Genomic DNA, 17,019 nt, shown 5'->3' with positions numbered 1-17,019 from the left:
AGAAATGTATCTATACGGTTCCACGCACTTCCTTAGCATGTGCGATCACGTACCATCATCATCATCGGCGTAACACAAAATGGAACTAAAACACATGTACATCGATGTTTCAACAGAGAACTCAATCCGCATCCATCCTTGCTGACAGTTCTTGTCGGCTGATGGCCTCATGCAGATGGGAATGCTTTGGAATGAACTATGTACCGTAGCATCCGGTGTATGGTTCGGATTAACATGCCAGTTTTCTTATTTCTGAGTTCAGCCAATCGCCACCACGAAACAAAGTGGTTTGATGTAAAGAATTAGTTCAAGCACAGGGAAATACGTCCAAATAGCAGCAGGTCAGGTTGGCCACGTACATTTTTTTTCTTCAAAAACAAAACGGGTCCACTACCTGTTACTATCATCCGTCAAGGAACGAAATTTTATCTTAAGATCACCGTAAAGGAAACGCAACAATTAAAGGGATAATCGTGGGTAGACAAAACATGTTATGGCAGTAATTTCGTGTCATTCTATATGTGTTTTAGTATTATTACCATCTTCCGGTATGGTTAAGTTGTTGTGTTAGTAAAATGCTGACTGCATGCAATCGATACCGCTGGGGTCGTTTAAAACGGAACCGTCCGTCTGCTGCATGCCGTCAGTGGATAAGTAAGGTGATTCTTTAACGATAAGCTGGTTGTATCCAATAATCCACAAACCCTATACTAACTGTTACACGCAGTTGCCCAAAATGGTTTATTACTACCTTTGCAGCTTTAGCATGTTTTATATGGCCAAAAATCAAAAGCTTACCATGTTGTTATTACGTTTTTCTTTTACTATTACAATGGCTCTTCGATTCCTTTAGGTTATGCTCGTGTTGGCAAACGACTGCGTCTTAAACCGGTGCCACTATAATATGCAATCTCATTAAACGCTAATCTACAATCAACCTATTTACTTGTTGCTACAAGGGTGCTTGTAACTGAATGTTTTGCGATAGTATGTACTTCAATCTCTCCAAAAGTGGTTTAGAACACCTACGTTGCATTCGTGAATTTAATTAAAACTTTCGTTTAATGTGTTAGTTTTCTCGGATACGAAAACTGCAATTGGTTCCACTCCCAAGGACATGATACCATTTCAGATGTTTCTGTTGAATTGTTTAATCATCGTTTTAGTTCATGTTTCTAAGCTGCTTTCACATTGGTTGCTTGCAATACTGATACCAGTGTTTTGTGCCCTCCCAGCGATCTGGAAGGTGTTTGCATTTATTATAATTTTTAGTAAAACTCAAAAATGAGTTCATTGCAAATCTAATATCCGGATGCGTCTAGTGGTGCTCGAAACTGTGTGTCAAGCAATGCTATTTTAATGCTAGTCAGTTTGCCACGATTCATTACGAATTATCTCATAGTTCTATAGCATTGCTTTATCAATTTCGGCTTATGCATATCGGTAACGTTTTGTTATTTTTTTTTAATCAGTCGTAGTTCCAGCATGTTGGTAAGCAAACATCTCTCAGCGTGGCTTTTAAGTAGTGTAATGTGTTCGTACCAAAGAACGTGAGATAAAAAGAACGTAGAAGACGAAGAATGAAAAAGGAAACGCTTTTTTCATAGTTGATTCGATTTTATTTTTTGCGTGAGAAATATTATTATAAAATCTTACCAAAAATGAGACTCACAATGCCATCATAAGTGAAGCAAACATAATATTGCCTATGTTACTCGTGCAGCCATTTTAAATGAGCCTATTTCTCGTTAGTTTTTAACTCTTTGTTTGGATGTGTTTTTGGGAATGATGTAAGGGCCCGTACTGGCTGATGGAATGACCCTTGCCATAGGTTAGCTAATTGTTAGTAACTAGAGAAAGGATATATGTTATAACTGTGCATCAAATTGCAATGTTTGCTGTAAAACGTGCAGTATTCAGTTTTCTTCATTTAAATAGCGCAACTTATTTATAGTAATCGTAATGTGTATGATGAATGTTGACTAATGGGAATGTATAATTAGAAAAGGTAATTTATGAAGCGATCAAAACCAAAGGTGCAGAAATGAAGGATGTGTAGTTAATGGATGGTTATTTTAGTATGGCAAAGCATGTTGATAATATGTGCATGAAGACATGAAGAGAAGAAGATAAGAATTCATTTTGTTTAATCTGAGATAAATTTCCTTCCAAACGTGGCATATCTCCTTGCTGTTGAATCCGACGAAAAACAGGTGTAACAAATGTAATGTAAAAATCTCAGGCCCATGTCGTATTTGTGGTCTTGCATAGCGGATAAATAGTGACGTTGTGTTTCGTTTTGCTGTGTGCAATCGATTGTTGAAAACAAAATATAACTTCTCACGCACAATAGTACAGGTATTGTTGTAATGTTGTATTTAGTTGTTACCATCGGTTGACGTTTTACGTCGTTTTTATAACATTTATTGAGAATGTCGCAGATAGAAAATCGGTCCTAAAAGGTCTTAGAACAAACCCAAGCACAATATAATGGCAACACATGTTATCCTATAAGTTTCCACTGCAGTTTGAACTGGGCAAACAACAGGCTACATCGCGTGAGCTAGAGCAGTCGAAGGCCGATTCCGGGAGTTTAACAGGACAACGCAAATGATCGAGTCATGTCCTTAAATTTCATTCTCATTTCGGTTCTTTTGTATATCTAATCCCCCGAACCAATATTCGTGTTAGGAGACGGACACAATAGATAACAATGTAATAATGCTTATCTTAGCTGTGTTATCTATTATTTGCAAAATTTCACAACTAAGCTGGCATACATAGCTTTTCTGCATGAACAGTAATGACAGACGTGGAAATCCAAATGTCTCGCCGCCTTAAACGCTATTGTCATCTCGTGAAAAGGTAAAACTAATCAATCGTCTTTTGGAAAAATACGTTAAATGGAAAGCAGAAAACGTCCATCTGATAAAATTGAAATTATGTGCAAAGCCTATAGAAGTCTTTATTAGTCCAAAGGGAAATCAAGCACGAACATTGGAGCACGAGACCTAGGTTCTTGGTGCAAATGGGCCTTTATTGAGCACGTTGAAATGTACGATTTTTTAACGTTATTAGACATGGCAGTACAGTTGATCGAAACTGATCGAAGTCCGACCGTACAATATTGGCAAAAAAAACTTAGTTGTATTAACTTGTCATTGGATGTGCTGAGTATAAGAACCTCTTCTATTTAGGAAGACATTATGTATCATATACATAATGAGGTGAGCGTCTCCAAATGTTACATTACTGCAATTTGTCTCAGATGCGATAGAATCACATTTCTTTCTTGTTTATAGACACAAACTAATGCATCCTTGGAAGCAACATTTGCTTAATTCCACTGCTCCGCAATTCGTAATTGTATGCTGAGTGTATCAAACACAGGAGCAACGGTCTCTCGAACTGTTTGTAAATTGTGTCGTTTTGTATTATTGACAAAGGCACTGCCAAAAGCCAATCGTGCGATTTTTTGTTTTGTGCAATCGTCTGGATGAGTTCCGCTGAATCATTAGTTTGTCGATGCGATCTGATGATTTTCTCATCGCTATTCTCTAATCTGTAATCAGCACCAAGACGGGCGGTGACAATGTTGTTGCACCGTGTAAAGAGGGCTACGCCGGGAAAATAGTGACCATGTTTTGTGAATTAAAAGCAAAACAAAAAAAAACAAAGTCCAAAAATAAAATGTTGCCCCCGCAGAGGAGCATACTCAATTGAATTGGCGTGCAGAAATAGTAAACATTCGTGTAAATTAGTTGCATGTTAGGTAGATTATAACACTCCAATATTAACCGAAACAGTACATCGTCCCAGAGGCCGGAGCAAAGAAAGCAAAGTGAAGCAGCAACCAACAAAAATATCCTCAAATGAATTGTGCGCTCATGGGTAGCGAAAATGGTATGAATACACGGAAAACGACACGAAAATAAAAACACCTCGATCAAGGCGACCTTCCTGTACTTGAGCATATACCAAAAATAAGAAAAGAACAAACAAACCATATACAAAGCGACACATTTAACCTTGATAGCGGAAGAGCGCAGAGAAAATATTTAAAAGAGCTGCCCGAGATTTTGAAGACAAAAAAAGCAGTAGCAAGCAAACCGTTCAAACAATAAAATGCGACACAATGTCGCAAATAGATCCAAACAAAATTCGGTGTGCTGGTAACAAAGACAGGATAATTTGTGGCTAGATTAAATCAAGAGTAAACAAAACAAAAACCACCAAGCACTAGAACGATGGCAGTAAAAAGAACTTATAAAAAGGAGAAAACCAAACACAAAACAAAGAAAAAGCGTAACAGTTCGTGTACACACGTAAAACAAACACGGGGAAAATATATTGCAGAAAAAAATTATATATATACATAGATATATATACATACATATACATATAAGGAAAAAAGTAAAAGTGAGAAAATAAATTAAGAACTTTATAAGATGAACCGCGGAAAGAGAAGCAACGGGAGAACCGATTTAATATAGCAGGGCGAAACAGACGCATACGTTGTAATACAAGCGGAGCTGATGTAATTTGGTTTTAAACGACGACGGATCATCTCGTGCATGGTGTCGCACAAACTTGAATGAGAAGGGAAAGCGTCGGTGCCATTGCAGGCGCTTCTAGTTTCCAGTTGGATGTACCTAGCGGATGTACGCGACGGAAGGACAAAGCACCATGTAGGCGAGCCCGCTGCCGCCCTTAATCGATCACCCAATGTGTCATGGGCGTTGCAAGTGAGCCACACGTAAAGTATCTGCGAGATCACCTCAACCTCCGCTACGTTGCCGGAAGCAACTGAACGCGGTTTTGTGGAGCGCATCCTTTTTCGCCGGAACGCTATTTTTTTGTTGGTTGCAACTACTTTTGTTTGTTGTTGTTATAACTCGTTTTTGGCTGGTTTCTGTATTTTTGTTGCACATTTTCGTGACAAATCTGTGCGTGCGTTCCCGGTCGTGCAATCCTGCTCGAAACTTCGTCCTGCGGCGCTAGCACGTGGGCCGACGAGAGAAGCATATCGATGCAATCCACATCGTAATGGTAGTCAAGAGAGAGAGAGAGAGAGAGAGAGAGAGAGAGAGAGAGAGAAAGTATAAGAAAACCAAAATGTCCCACCGTGTACCTAAGAAAAACCACCCTTGTTCTCCCGCATCCGGGAGGAAGCGCGAAGCGATTTGTTCCCATTTTCTTTGCGTTCTGGTGCAAGGATATTGTGTTTTTCAATTTCTTAAAAGTGCTCTGTTGTGTGACTGTATCAATGCATAAGTATGGGTATGGGTGTGTGTGATAGGTACGATTGAGTTTCCGTTGTATGAACGAGAAAAATAATGTAGTAACTGCTGGATTGTTGTAGGTAGCGATATACTTCCAGCAGGGTGGATTAATCTACCAGTGGAACTAGTGACGGTCCACTAGCAAGGAAGTCGATGTGCTACTTGATTAGTAATCAGTTGGTGTTATCACTTATGTGTACACTCGTGTCGTTATGCGTCGATTACCCGAGAATAATGACGAACATAAATATATGCAATATTGTTTTATTTTATTTTTTTATGCTTTTCTTTTTTTTTGCCGCGGAAATTCGGGATTCCCGGATTTCTTTGGCGTTTTACATTCTTTCGTTTATTTTTTTTCTACAAATGAAAATCGGGTGTGATAACAATAAAAAAGGACGCGCTTGGAAAGGAGATTTTTTATAGTTTAATAGGAGAGCGAGAAAAATAAACGATGGCGCAAACTAATCGTTTTATTTTTGAACGCATCGTATGGAGCACTGACATGAGACAAATGTATGCACGAGCAAAGAAATGTTGGCTACCAAGCCGATTGGAAAACCCCACTGCTAACAAAAAGACTCGTGTGGCGTGGCAGTTTGCGCCGTGACCCGCGTTGCGCGCGTACTGGCTGGAATTTTTGAGGATCGCCGACACTGCTGCGAGTTGCACGTGTTTGGTTATGTTTAAAGCTCACGGACGTAATACCACGCCAACGGCGGAAAACAGGAACAAGCAACTGCAGTCCCCCTCCCTAATTCCTAGCATAGTACACACCATTTTATTTTATCGTAAAAAATAGGCCACCATTTGGATGACATATTAGCAAGCGTGGTCGAGAAACTGAAAACGAAAGTCAGCTATTAATAAGACACGAGATGTACGAGGCGACATGTGTCCGTTTGGTTTGGTGGACGAAAGAAGTTTATTTGAAACGGAAAGCAAAATACGCGATACACAAACTGGAAAAAAGCCTGACAAAGAAAACCCCACTTTTATGGAGTAAAGGCATAGGGAAGATGGGAGAAAATACAAAACGCTTGCTGAAGAGCGACACTGCGGGTGTGAGCAAGCAAACAGTTGTAAAACTAGAGAATATTCAACGTGGTATAACAAGAAAAAAAACAAAGTTTACCGAAAACACACAAACAAAACGTAGTGTCATGCGTGGCAAGGAAGCATTCATTCATTCGAAACAAGGAGAAAACAAAAAAGAGAAAGAGAGAATGAATATATATATGAATATAAATACCAAAAAATATTATATAACAAGAAATAAATATATATATACATATATTAAAATATGTGATTATACCACGAAGACTCGTGTTACTCCATTTATTGTTTATGTATAGTATGCTAGTAAACAATATTTCATTTTATTTCTCTTTTCTATAACATCCCTAGAGTTATTGGTAAGGATCCTATCGTACTACATTACAAAAAAAACTTTTTTGCCGACGAGGATGGGATTCGAACCCACGCGTGCAGAGCACATTGGATTAGCAGTCCAACGCCTTAACCTCTCGGCCACCTCGTCACGTTGGCGCCGGGCTCCAAAATATCTCACAAGAACTGTAGGCTAGCATTTGCACTGGCATAGAACTGTACTTTGTCTGGTGTGTCATACTGAATATTTGAAGCATTTAAATATACTAGCTATTTTAATTCTAATTATTTGAAGCATTAAAATATAAAAGTTATTCCAAACAATAGTAAGATATTTATAATATGAATGACAGTGAAATCATACTTTTATGATATTTGCATCTATTGCTGCAAAAACAATGGGTCTTTTTTGAAAAACTGGTAACGATAAATATCAATTGGTCATCCTTTGAAAATTGGCTCTTGTATGTATAATAAAAAATGTATCCTGGTGTAGAAACACTACGTGCAGAACAATACGGTTGACTATATATTGACATACTTCGGAAATTTTCATTTAATGAATGAAAAAACATATACGTCAAGTATCGTAAAATCGACAACAAATTAACTTATATGATAGAGAAGAGTGTAACAGATGTTTGTGTATAAGTAAGTAAAATACGCAAAGATGAGAGGATGCGGGTGCAGTAAAAAAGACTTTCTCTCGACGAGGATGGGATTCGAACCCACGCGTGCAGAGCACATTGGATTAGCAGTCCAACGCCTTAACCTCTCGGCCACCTCGTCACTCAATTGAAGGTCACGTTATTAGCCTATAAATTCTGAACCTGCTGATTCTATGCGCTAATGCAAACTATTCGAATTCAAATCTTCATATATTATTTATTTATAAACATCATTTTCTTTATTAACGTTCAAATCATCATAGATTTTTGAATCATAATTCTGTATAAGACTCCGATAGAAAGCAGTAGGATAAAATAATTCAAAATCTAACACTGTTAGAACAAACTCCACAGTGATTAATGGCAATAGATTTTTATCATACACAAACATCATCCCGCAAGATATTTAACGTTGCCAAAGTATAATATAAATAAACTCGAGGTTTACTGGCCTGGATATGGCGATTGTAAAGGATAATAACATATAGATTATACTCTCCATATTCCCATACTCTCCCTAACCATTTCCTTTTTCTACATCTCCGTATGATGAGATAATACGCCCATTTAGCCTTTGCTCTCGTCAAGGTTTAGGCCATGACAAACGACCGAACGAGTGTACCGAAGCCAATCAGTTAACTGGGAAAACTACTGCTCATCTGTTGGCTAGCCACTAGGCCAAGTAATAAAAAACACACACTGGTGCTTGAGATTTTTTTATGAACGCCGTGATCTCACGCGATGATCGTGTATAAACTACGGAGCGGATTACGACGACGGTCTTGGCTTTTGGCGCTTGACTCTGTGAACGTCATAATTTTCAAGAGGATTTCCACCGCGACGGCGATGGCCGCTTGGCCACAACAAAGCATCATATACGTAGAACGACCTTTAAGAAGCGCATTTAATTTTAGCCCAATTGCACGCGACACCGTGCACGAGCTTATCGTCAAAGATTATACGGTCTCGAACAAGGAACAATTTAATTCAGCAATGGTTGTCATCCCGTTCGTGTCCTTATTGTATGTTTGGCCACGTAAAATGGAGCTTATGTTTATTTTGTACCCTTCCACATAACACCGAAAGATTTTACTATCCGAAAACGGAAACGGGTCGCACACTCCTCTCATGGTTCTTCTTCAACGACACGACGGCCAAACGCTATCAAGCCAGACGGCCAGACACAGCTGGCGTTAGCAGGTTTACCCTCCCATGCTGCGTCGTTGAACGTTGTTGTCATGAGTTTGAAAAGCGAAATCGTTTATAGCCGCGGCGTGTGTTTTCATCCCTGCCGGAAAAACGGTCGATCCAACACAGAGCGCGCGCCGATTTCCGAAGAAACCCGTAGTGAGGGACGCGACGTAAACTCCGTGTTTTCCCGGGCACCCTCACGGATACACATACACACACACACACTCCCCCACAAGGAGCAGTATCGGAATATCGCATAGCCAAACCAAGGCACATGAAGCGAAAGCAGGCGCAGTTGTTGTCCCAGTGCCAAATAAACCGGACGCAGCGGAACGTCCGTCTGCTGCAGGAGTGTCTTTCTCTCCGAGTGCAACAAGTGTGCGGTGTGTGCGTTCCCGTGGAGGAGTTCGGAACCGGAATTGGTATCGATCCAACAACATCCAACGGTCACGGCGGCTGGTTGTTGCTCCGGTGCTCAACTCACTGTTTACGGTGTATTGGAACGTGTAACGTGGGTTGGCTAGTTGTTATCAAGGACGCCAGAAGAGCTGTAACGACATCGCGATGAAGTACCCAAATACGCTCGACCTCAACACCTACCGGACGTACATGTGCGCTCGACATCTGAACCGTGATAAAACACGCCAACTGGACGCTATCAATCTCGATTGGGACCTGAACGTACCGGAACCGCTGAAAATACTCTGCCTGCGGGCGATTGCCGAGAACTGGATGACGGTACCGTACTTTCCTGAGCTGCCGCTTGCCGAGGATCGACAGTACCTACTGGATCTGCTCGATCTGAATTTCCCGCTCGAGAACCTGTCCGCTCGAGTGCGGAGCGACGCATTCTGGAAGCGGGCTTTCCATCACCGATGGCGCACATTCGTGCCGATTGAGGTCGGAACGAAGCCGTGGATTAGGATCTACCTCGAGCAGCATCTGTCGGAGATGATCGAACATCTGAAGCCCGCCGATTACGATCAGGAGGGTATTAAGAAGATCGTCGATCTGTGTTCGCCCTTCGTGCGGGAGTTGCGGATCGAGCGGTTACAACCGTCACTCTCGGACAACAGCGATCATATTCCGCTGGACGTAGTCCTTGCCAATCTGCGAGGACTGCAACGCGTCAGTCTGACGTACGACGTCAAGGACGTGGGGCACAACTTCTTCCTTGGGTGTGCCACTATCACGGAAATGGACGTGAAGCTGATGACGCAGGGTCTGGAGCGGTGTGTCGAACTGACGGAGTTCCGCCTGCACAGCAGCAAGTTGGAGCCGACCATGATGAAGCGCATTAGCATCGCACTTGGGAAGGGATGTCCGAACCTGCGGACGATCGCATTTCCACACTGCCGCTGTGGAGATATTGGGCTGCGTGCATTCTGCGAACCGATCAAGCCGAACTCGTTTCCCAACATACAGGAGATCGTCCTGACTAACAATTTTTTGTGTAAGTAGCCGAGATGAGTACATGAAGACCCCTAGGAGATAACGCCTTACCTTTTTTCATAGCTCCAGAGAGTGTCCAGGAATTAACATGGCGTCTACGGCATCGTCGCATCGAACGACTGGATCTGAGACTCAATCCTATTCTCACCGAGGGTGCGATATTCATACTGACCAGCGTGTTCTATATGCCGCTCAAAGAGTGAGTGATGAACGTGTTGTGGGTTAGTTATTCCTGAAACTTTTCAATTGCCGCTGCGTGCGCTGCTTTTCATTCCCACAGACTCAATCTCAGCTGCTGTTCGATCGACGAGCAGATTGAGGAATATCTGTTAATGCTGATTCGCTTCAACTACACGATCAAACGATTGGACATTTCCTCGAATCGCCTGTCGCCGGCTATGGGGGAGCGGTTACTACAGCGTGTCCGTGAAAACAAAACTCTCCAGCAGTTTGATTTGCGCAACACGGATATTTCGTACGACGTGCGAGCTATCATCGACGAGGTGATATTGGAGAACCGCGATCCGCACAGCTTACACAGCTGGTAATTCTCAACAGAAGGGGAACTTTTCATATTTCGCCGTTCATATGACCGGCTTACATTCAAGTTGCCTGATTTTGAAACTCAAGTAAAGTATTGTAGCATAACGCACATATACATAATATACACATGAATAGATATACATACTATAATGTGCAGAGGCATTCTAAAAATGCTTAAAATAATGCTTTGTTGAAAATTATACCTGCACTCTGTGTTCACTATGTATTTGTCAACACTCAATCCTATTCTCCATCCAAACCCAACGTAAGCTTTGGCTACTAAAAATTTCAAATGTATTAACTTATACGTGAAGGTAAAATCAAAATATATTTTTAATCTAGTTTAAGAATTGTCAAGGTGAAAATTTGATGTAAAATTTGTACTCCCAGTTACTTTTGAACGAAATATAAACAAACAGTTTTATCGTGTAACGACAAAATTGTAACAACTATCTGTAAAGTGCCCAACACGTGTTCGTGATAACGTGAAAATATAAATCTCACAACTCCTATTTATTTTACAGGAAACTTTTTTAATGACACTAATGCCTGTATCTTACCGATTATAATAAAAGCTGGTGGTGGCAATGAAAACAAAATCATTAAACAGTAAATTATTGATAATCGGACTTTTAAATTTAAATTTAAATAATCGATTCGTCTGGATTTAGTAGGCGCTTTTATAAAACATGTATTCAGAGCTGTCAAGTATGTAGGCCATATCAAGCCTATTGTGCGGACCGGTGCCGACCAATCAGCGTGCAACACACATTTTGAACTGTCAAAGTCCGTACTTACGAAGTCAACAAGCAAACACGTCAATTTGGCCGAAAGAAAAGCAGCAAGAACGAGCGGATCTTGCACCAAATCGTGCTGTTCGGCTCGTTCGTAAAGTAAGAGTGTAAAACAAACATTACCAGTTACTAGTTACCGAGCCTCCGATCGTAATCATATCAAATTGTATCAGAAAGTTCAACCGACGTACTACTGGGAGATCCTTTAGATCCCCTGCAGGTTTTCTGCAGTGTGTACGTGTTAGACAAGGAAGGCAACGGGTATTGTGGGAAGACAGAGAAAGAACGGATTCAAAATGTTGTTAAATATTCACAATTTGTCACCTTTGGCTGATAGTGGGCGATTAGGGACTGTGCTGCTCTTCCTATTAATAGATCTATTCATCAAGGGTAAGTTGACATTTCCTTTTGGCCGAGATTTTTTTGCTAGAATTCGTAACATGCCCCATAACATAAGTTCCCACGCAACGAACGGTGGTTTTGAAGATACCGTACGATGCAGCTAGTACTGACGTGTCCCGCTGCGGTAAACCAAAATACTATCGTTTGTTATCATGCAGTTACTTGCTATTTGTTACCAGGGGCAGTTATGAAAGCTTGGCAAAACCTTCGAGAAAAAACGTACAGATTCATTTTTAAATTATTTTGTTCATATCACAGGTGCTGAAACTGCCTCACAAGCTGAAATTGATCGGCATCTAGAAATTGGTAGGGACTTTCTGGCCCGAGGTCAATTATCAGATGCGTTAACACACTACCATGCAGCAGTTGGTAAGTTTACAGTTTCCTATGCTTTGTTGATTATCATACCGTGCTCTTTGTGCTAAGCGATGTCTTATTTCAAAACTGCTGGAATAATGGAGCACTAGTTTTAAAACATTGTTTATGTTTCTAACACACGTTCAAGGTGTTGAATTGCAACGGCTGATAAGCCGTACCAATCATTAATGGATAGTTAATAATACGATTTGCAAAGTGCTTCTTTTTAACTATTTGTTATCAATCTATTTCTGTTTGCATACTCTGTGAATGTTTAACCAAGTGCAAAACAAACGCTAAAGCACCAACACCATTAGTCGAAGTTTTGCGAAGCAAATAAGTATCGTACACGTACCTAACCCTGTTGAATTTGCATTATCTAGCTTAAGTGACGTGTCCTATTGCAGCTGATTTTAGGCTCTCGAACAACGGTTGATGCGTGCCCTGATAAGCCACGATGAGGGCACAACCATTCATACGGTTACTATAAATAGTTTTTTCTTTTTCACTTGTCCTTTTCTGACCATTTGCAGAAGGCGACCCGGACAATTATCTCACGTACTTCAAGCGCGGTACGGTGTACTTCGCGCTTGGGAAAGCCAAGTTCGCGATAAGCGATTTTTCACGCGTGCTCGAACTGAAGCCGGACTTTTTGGCAGCCCGAGCTCAACGCGGTTCCGTGTACCTGAGAATGGGCGATTACGAGAACGCCGAGATGGATCTGATGGTGGTATTGCGCATGGATCCCCACAACGCGGAAGCTAACATGCACTTCAGTAGGATCGGTCCAGCACGTGATCAGTGGGCATTGTGTGTAGATCTAATGGAACGAGGTGATTTTAATACTGCCGTTGCACTGCTGACGCAATTGCTCGAGGTATGCCCTTGGTCGGTAACCATCCGAGAGGCACGGGCTCAGCTTTACCTGCGCCTCGGCGATCGGATGGCCGCCGTAAGTGACTTCCGCTCGGTGAATCGATTGTCTCAGGACAGTACCGGTGGATACTATCAGCTGGCGCGCATCCTCTACGATATTGGTGATTCCGGAGCAGCACTAAAAGAGATCCGCGAGTGCCTGAAGTTGGATCCCGAGCACAAGGATTGTTTCCCGTTCTACAAGAAAATCAAGAAAGTCGACAAAGTGTACGTGGATGCGCAACAAGCACGGGAAGAGCAACGGTACGCGGATTGCATTGCCGCGGGAGAGAAACTAGTCAAACTGGAACCCGACGTTCCAATGATCGTGTACAATGGAAAGCAACTACTGTGTAGTTGCCTAGTGAAGGAGGAACAGTTCACATCCGCCGTCAGCCGATGTCGGGAAGCTCTCGACATCTATCCGGATCCGGAAGTTATGTGCGACCGAGCAGAAGCCCTGATCGGCGCGGAGATGTACGATGAGGCCATTGCGCAGTACCGAGAAGCACTGGAGGTTAACGATAGTTTGCAACGGGCGAAGGAAGGCATCGAACACGCGCAACGCGTGCAGAAGCAAGCGGAACGACGAGATTACTACAAGATTTTGGGTGTGAAGCGATCGGCTACGAAGCAGGAAATTGTTAAAGCGTACCGCAAGTCGGCGCAGCGGTGGCATCCGGATAATTTCCAAGGAGACGAGAAAAAGATGGCAGAGAAAAAGTTTATCGACATTGCGGCAGCGAAGGAAGTGCTAACAGATCCGGAGAAGCGAAGGCAGTTCGATGCCGGCCAGGACCCACTCGATCCTGAGGCAGGACGAAATGGTTTCGGTGGTGGTAATCCGTTCCAACACTTCCATCATGGGTCTCCGTTCCAGTTTAAGTTCCACTTCACGTAATGCGGTAGAGCAGAGGTGCTAAAATCATTTTAAATTTTGGCACACCTCAGCCGTCCGATCGTTCCTTTCCTAACATTTGTTATTGTTCCTGGTGCAGTGCATTGTGGAAATGATAGACAAAAACGACACAAAATTCGTGCTACCCTTACGAAAAGCTCAGGATATTTATGCGTTCTCACTCGGAATTCCATTTATCCAATTCTTGCGTGGCGAGATGAATAATTCACAAAAAATCAGCAAGAAGGACGTTTACGGAGCATCCTCCCATAGAACAGAGTGCCAGCTTTAATTTATTTCTCGTAAGAGGATTGTTTTCTGTGCAAATTCTGTGCAGAACTTCTTAGTTACACAAGCTGCTTTCGCGCTTCAGATGAGACTTGAACACTTATTGATAACAATACTTTACTACCATACAGGGTCCACGACAGAAGCAAGATGATGAGAATCATTCGAAAATGAACGGAATTAGACCTTTACAGTTTGAGGTCGGGAGGTTTGTAAAGCTACCAAGTTGTTGGCATGCTTTGCATAATCGGCATGTACAAGGGAATGTGTCTTCTAGAATTTGCTGGCTACCAACAAAGATTGAAGCAACGTGGATAATAATCCTGCATATTGGTATTGTCGAGACTGAAAGGGTTCGAACGCGAAATATAAATAGCTTGTTAACGTTTTTTGTAAATATGAGTACTGCTTGGATCACAATCTAATTATTAAATGAAAAATAAAATAATAGTGATATTAATAACAAAACATGACTTCTTTCGTATTAGATGTTGTTACTCGCAGTCTAGCGTATAGGTGGTACAGTATCATTTGAGTTTTTGTCTCGTTAACTTTCAATTGCCTTGCCGGCTGGTCAATCCTTTCGCATGCGTCCGTTACGTAGGAGAGCCGTTGCGTCGTAAATTTTTAAGCTAGTTATGTTGTCGTATACGGCTTTCAAATTTTTAAAGAGATGGAACAATTGAAGCTGTTGCTACGCGATTTTGTTTAACAAAAATGCAAAGGATGATCAACGTTTCATAACGTCGGCTTTAACCACCTTCCTGATGAACTAATCTTCAAATTCCAATAGTTTTTTAATGGAAAGGCCCATCGACCTTTCAATTTTACATGGTATACCGATTTACGTTGATACAAAACATGGTAAAATTTTGAAATTTTTTGTATTGCTATCACGTGCAACTCCACGAATAAGAACACGTCATACGTACTCAAGTAACGAAGTTGAGCTAATAGCCGCTCATTGGCTAGCTGTCAGAAAGAGCGGAAACAGTACCAACGTCAAATGACAACGACCTGCAGGCAGTGTTGCGGCCTCTCTCTTTTTCCGGCATCGTGTAGCTAGCTGGACATATATTGTGGAAGGTAGAAACGAATTTATGCTAAAATATCTATGAAAACCATCGTATTTCGCGGCAGATCTTCTCCAAAAGATACCCTATTACGTAGCGCTTGTGGTGCATCCAAATTTGTGTGATTCGCGGGGTTAGAAACCTCCGTAAAAGTGTGTTAAATGTGGATTGTTGACAGTCTTGATGCGCCGCAAGACAATGCGATTGTCGTGTTTCGGGTTTCGCTGTGCTACGTGAATAAGACGAGCACGATAATTATGAACCGTGGCCACCGTTGGCGATTCGCAGCATGGTTCTTGCGGAATAGATTTGCGATACGATAATTTTCTTGGACATTGTCATGCCTGCTCGGTTCAATACGTGTTCTTACAAATTGTTTTCTTTCCTGAACATCATTGCAGCCTAATCGAACATGGCTGATACCGCCGCTAAGAAGCCGGCCAAAAAGGTGGCCCCAAAGAAGGCTGGTGCCGCAGCGAAAGCTGAGGCCGGAGCGAAGGCCGAGGTAAAGGTAGCGCCCAAGGGGGACCGTAAATCCCGGCAAACCCCAGAGGCCATTCGTGCTCGTGTCAAGAAGGCGAAGGAACAGCGTACTCCCAAACCCAGCTTGCCGCGCCCGAAGAAGAGCTTTGGACGTTTGTGGGCAAAGGCCGTGTTCACCGGCTACAAGCGCGGTCTGCGCAATCAGCACGAGAACCACGCTCTCCTGAAGGTGGAAGGCTGCCGTAACCGCAAGAACGTCCTGTTCTACATCGGCAAACGGTGCGTGTATGTGTATCGTGGCAAGGCAAAGCGTAGCCACCCGGGCAGCAACAAGAAGTCGACCATTCGCGCCATTTGGGGCAAGATTACCCGTTCGCACGGTAACAGCGGCAGTGTACGCGCTCGGTTCCGCACGAACTTGCCAGGACACGCCATGGGTCACCGCATTAGAATCGTAAGTATCGAGGGACTGTCGCTCTGAACTATCTAACGAATTCCAAATCACCCTCACATTCATTTTAACGCCATGCTATTTTATTATCCTACCTATTGCAGATGCTGTATCCGTCGCGTATTTAAACGGCAGTAAATCTTGTGTACATTTATAATGGAATCCAACAATAAAAAAGCGAGCGAAGACGAGTAACTCCTGGAGATTTGTGCACCGTATTCCTTTTGTTTATCATCTCATCTCTAATTTGTTAAAGTGAGCAATGCAAATTTTCCGTCGCTATAATCAGAAGTTTTTAAAACGACAAGGACTGTGTCGATTCAAACGCAAAGGTTTATGAGGAGGGAAAAGTTCAATGGTACACATTCAGGACAACTTCAATAAATCTAGGCTCTGGGATGCCCTCCAGAATCGAGATCCTGAGAGGTCTTCCATGATTCAAACATGTTTATGTTGATTCTTGACGAACACAAATTGTTATTGAAACCAAACTAAATGATGTATCTGAAAAATTGGATTAAGATATATTCGTACAACTTATGACCAACAGATCAACTGAACTTTGGTAGTAGGAATTCGACGGTGAACGCAGTAAAGTTTGATGAATAGGGTAAATTAATCAAATGATTCACTTCAAAAAAATTTTTTTGGCTTAGGCTTTATCAAATGATGTGTTTCACAGATAATTTTTCCCGTAATTATGATCAACAGGATTACAACTGCAATTTGTTCTAACAACTTTTCCTCGTTAAACCAAAAAACTATTGACACGTAGAGCACGCATGGTAAAAAATGTTGATATCAAGACAACATATGTTTTTTTATGTTTAGTA

General features: G+C 41.9%; 3 protein-coding genes and 2 non-coding genes across 5 annotated transcripts; 3 read left to right on the top strand and 2 right to left on the bottom strand.

Annotated features, from left to right (window-relative positions):
• Positions 1 to 6,740: 6,740 nt before the first annotated feature.
• Trnas-gcu (transfer RNA serine (anticodon GCU)) lies at positions 6,741 to 6,822 on the bottom strand. The gene has a single exon. It is a non-coding gene; the product is annotated as a tRNA-Ser (tRNA).
• Positions 6,823 to 7,378: 556 nt separating this feature from the next.
• On the bottom strand, positions 7,379 to 7,460 carry Trnas-gcu (transfer RNA serine (anticodon GCU)). Its single transcript has one exon. It is a non-coding gene; the product is annotated as a tRNA-Ser (tRNA).
• Positions 7,461 to 9,094: 1,634 nt separating this feature from the next.
• On the top strand, positions 9,095 to 10,530 carry LOC128720950 (dynein regulatory complex subunit 5). Its single transcript, XM_053814652.1, has 3 exons — positions 9,095 to 9,983; positions 10,046 to 10,181; positions 10,263 to 10,530. The coding sequence occupies exons 1-3, from the start codon at positions 9,095 to 9,097 to the stop codon at positions 10,528 to 10,530; spliced, it is 1,293 nt and encodes a 430-aa protein (XP_053670627.1).
• An 838-nt stretch (positions 10,531 to 11,368) lies between these two features.
• Positions 11,369 to 14,637, top strand: LOC128730314 (dnaJ homolog subfamily C member 3). The gene is made up of 3 exons (XM_053823354.1): positions 11,369 to 11,709; positions 11,980 to 12,090; positions 12,612 to 14,637. Exons 1-3 carry the CDS (start codon positions 11,616 to 11,618, stop codon positions 13,892 to 13,894), a joined length of 1,488 nt encoding a protein of 495 aa, XP_053679329.1. The 5' UTR covers positions 11,369 to 11,615; the 3' UTR covers positions 13,895 to 14,637.
• Positions 14,638 to 15,213: 576 nt separating this feature from the next.
• Positions 15,214 to 16,404, top strand: LOC128722101 (60S ribosomal protein L35a). The gene is made up of 3 exons (XM_053815931.1): positions 15,214 to 15,265; positions 15,654 to 16,189; positions 16,291 to 16,404. The coding sequence occupies exons 2-3, from the start codon at positions 15,665 to 15,667 to the stop codon at positions 16,312 to 16,314; spliced, it is 549 nt and encodes a 182-aa protein (XP_053671906.1). The 5' UTR covers positions 15,214 to 15,265; positions 15,654 to 15,664; the 3' UTR covers positions 16,315 to 16,404.
• Positions 16,405 to 17,019: the final 615 nt, after the last annotated feature.

This window comes from Anopheles nili, chromosome 2, assembly GCF_943737925.1.
Source record: "Anopheles nili chromosome 2, idAnoNiliSN_F5_01, whole genome shotgun sequence".
Classification (NCBI taxonomy): domain Eukaryota; kingdom Metazoa; phylum Arthropoda; class Insecta; order Diptera; family Culicidae; genus Anopheles; species Anopheles nili.
Note: the sequence above shows the minus strand (reverse complement) of the source record. Positions and strands in the feature narration are given on the sequence as shown.

Coding starts and splice junctions, on each gene's coding strand:
- LOC128720950 (XM_053814652.1), top strand. CDS start 9,095: ATGAAGTACCCAAATACGCTCGACCTCAACACCTACCGGACGTACATG. Junction 9,984..10,045: donor CCTGACTAACAATTTTTTGT/GTAAGTAGCCGA, acceptor CTTTTTTCATAG/CTCCAGAGAGTGTCCAGGAA. Junction 10,182..10,262: donor TTCTATATGCCGCTCAAAGA/GTGAGTGATGAA, acceptor TCATTCCCACAG/ACTCAATCTCAGCTGCTGTT.
- LOC128730314 (XM_053823354.1), top strand. CDS start 11,616: ATGTTGTTAAATATTCACAATTTGTCACCTTTGGCTGATAGTGGGCGA. Junction 11,710..11,979: donor AATAGATCTATTCATCAAGG/GTAAGTTGACAT, acceptor TTCATATCACAG/GTGCTGAAACTGCCTCACAA. Junction 12,091..12,611: donor ACACTACCATGCAGCAGTTG/GTAAGTTTACAG, acceptor GACCATTTGCAG/AAGGCGACCCGGACAATTAT.
- LOC128722101 (XM_053815931.1), top strand. CDS start 15,665: ATGGCTGATACCGCCGCTAAGAAGCCGGCCAAAAAGGTGGCCCCAAAG. Junction 16,190..16,290: donor TGGGTCACCGCATTAGAATC/GTAAGTATCGAG, acceptor TACCTATTGCAG/ATGCTGTATCCGTCGCGTAT.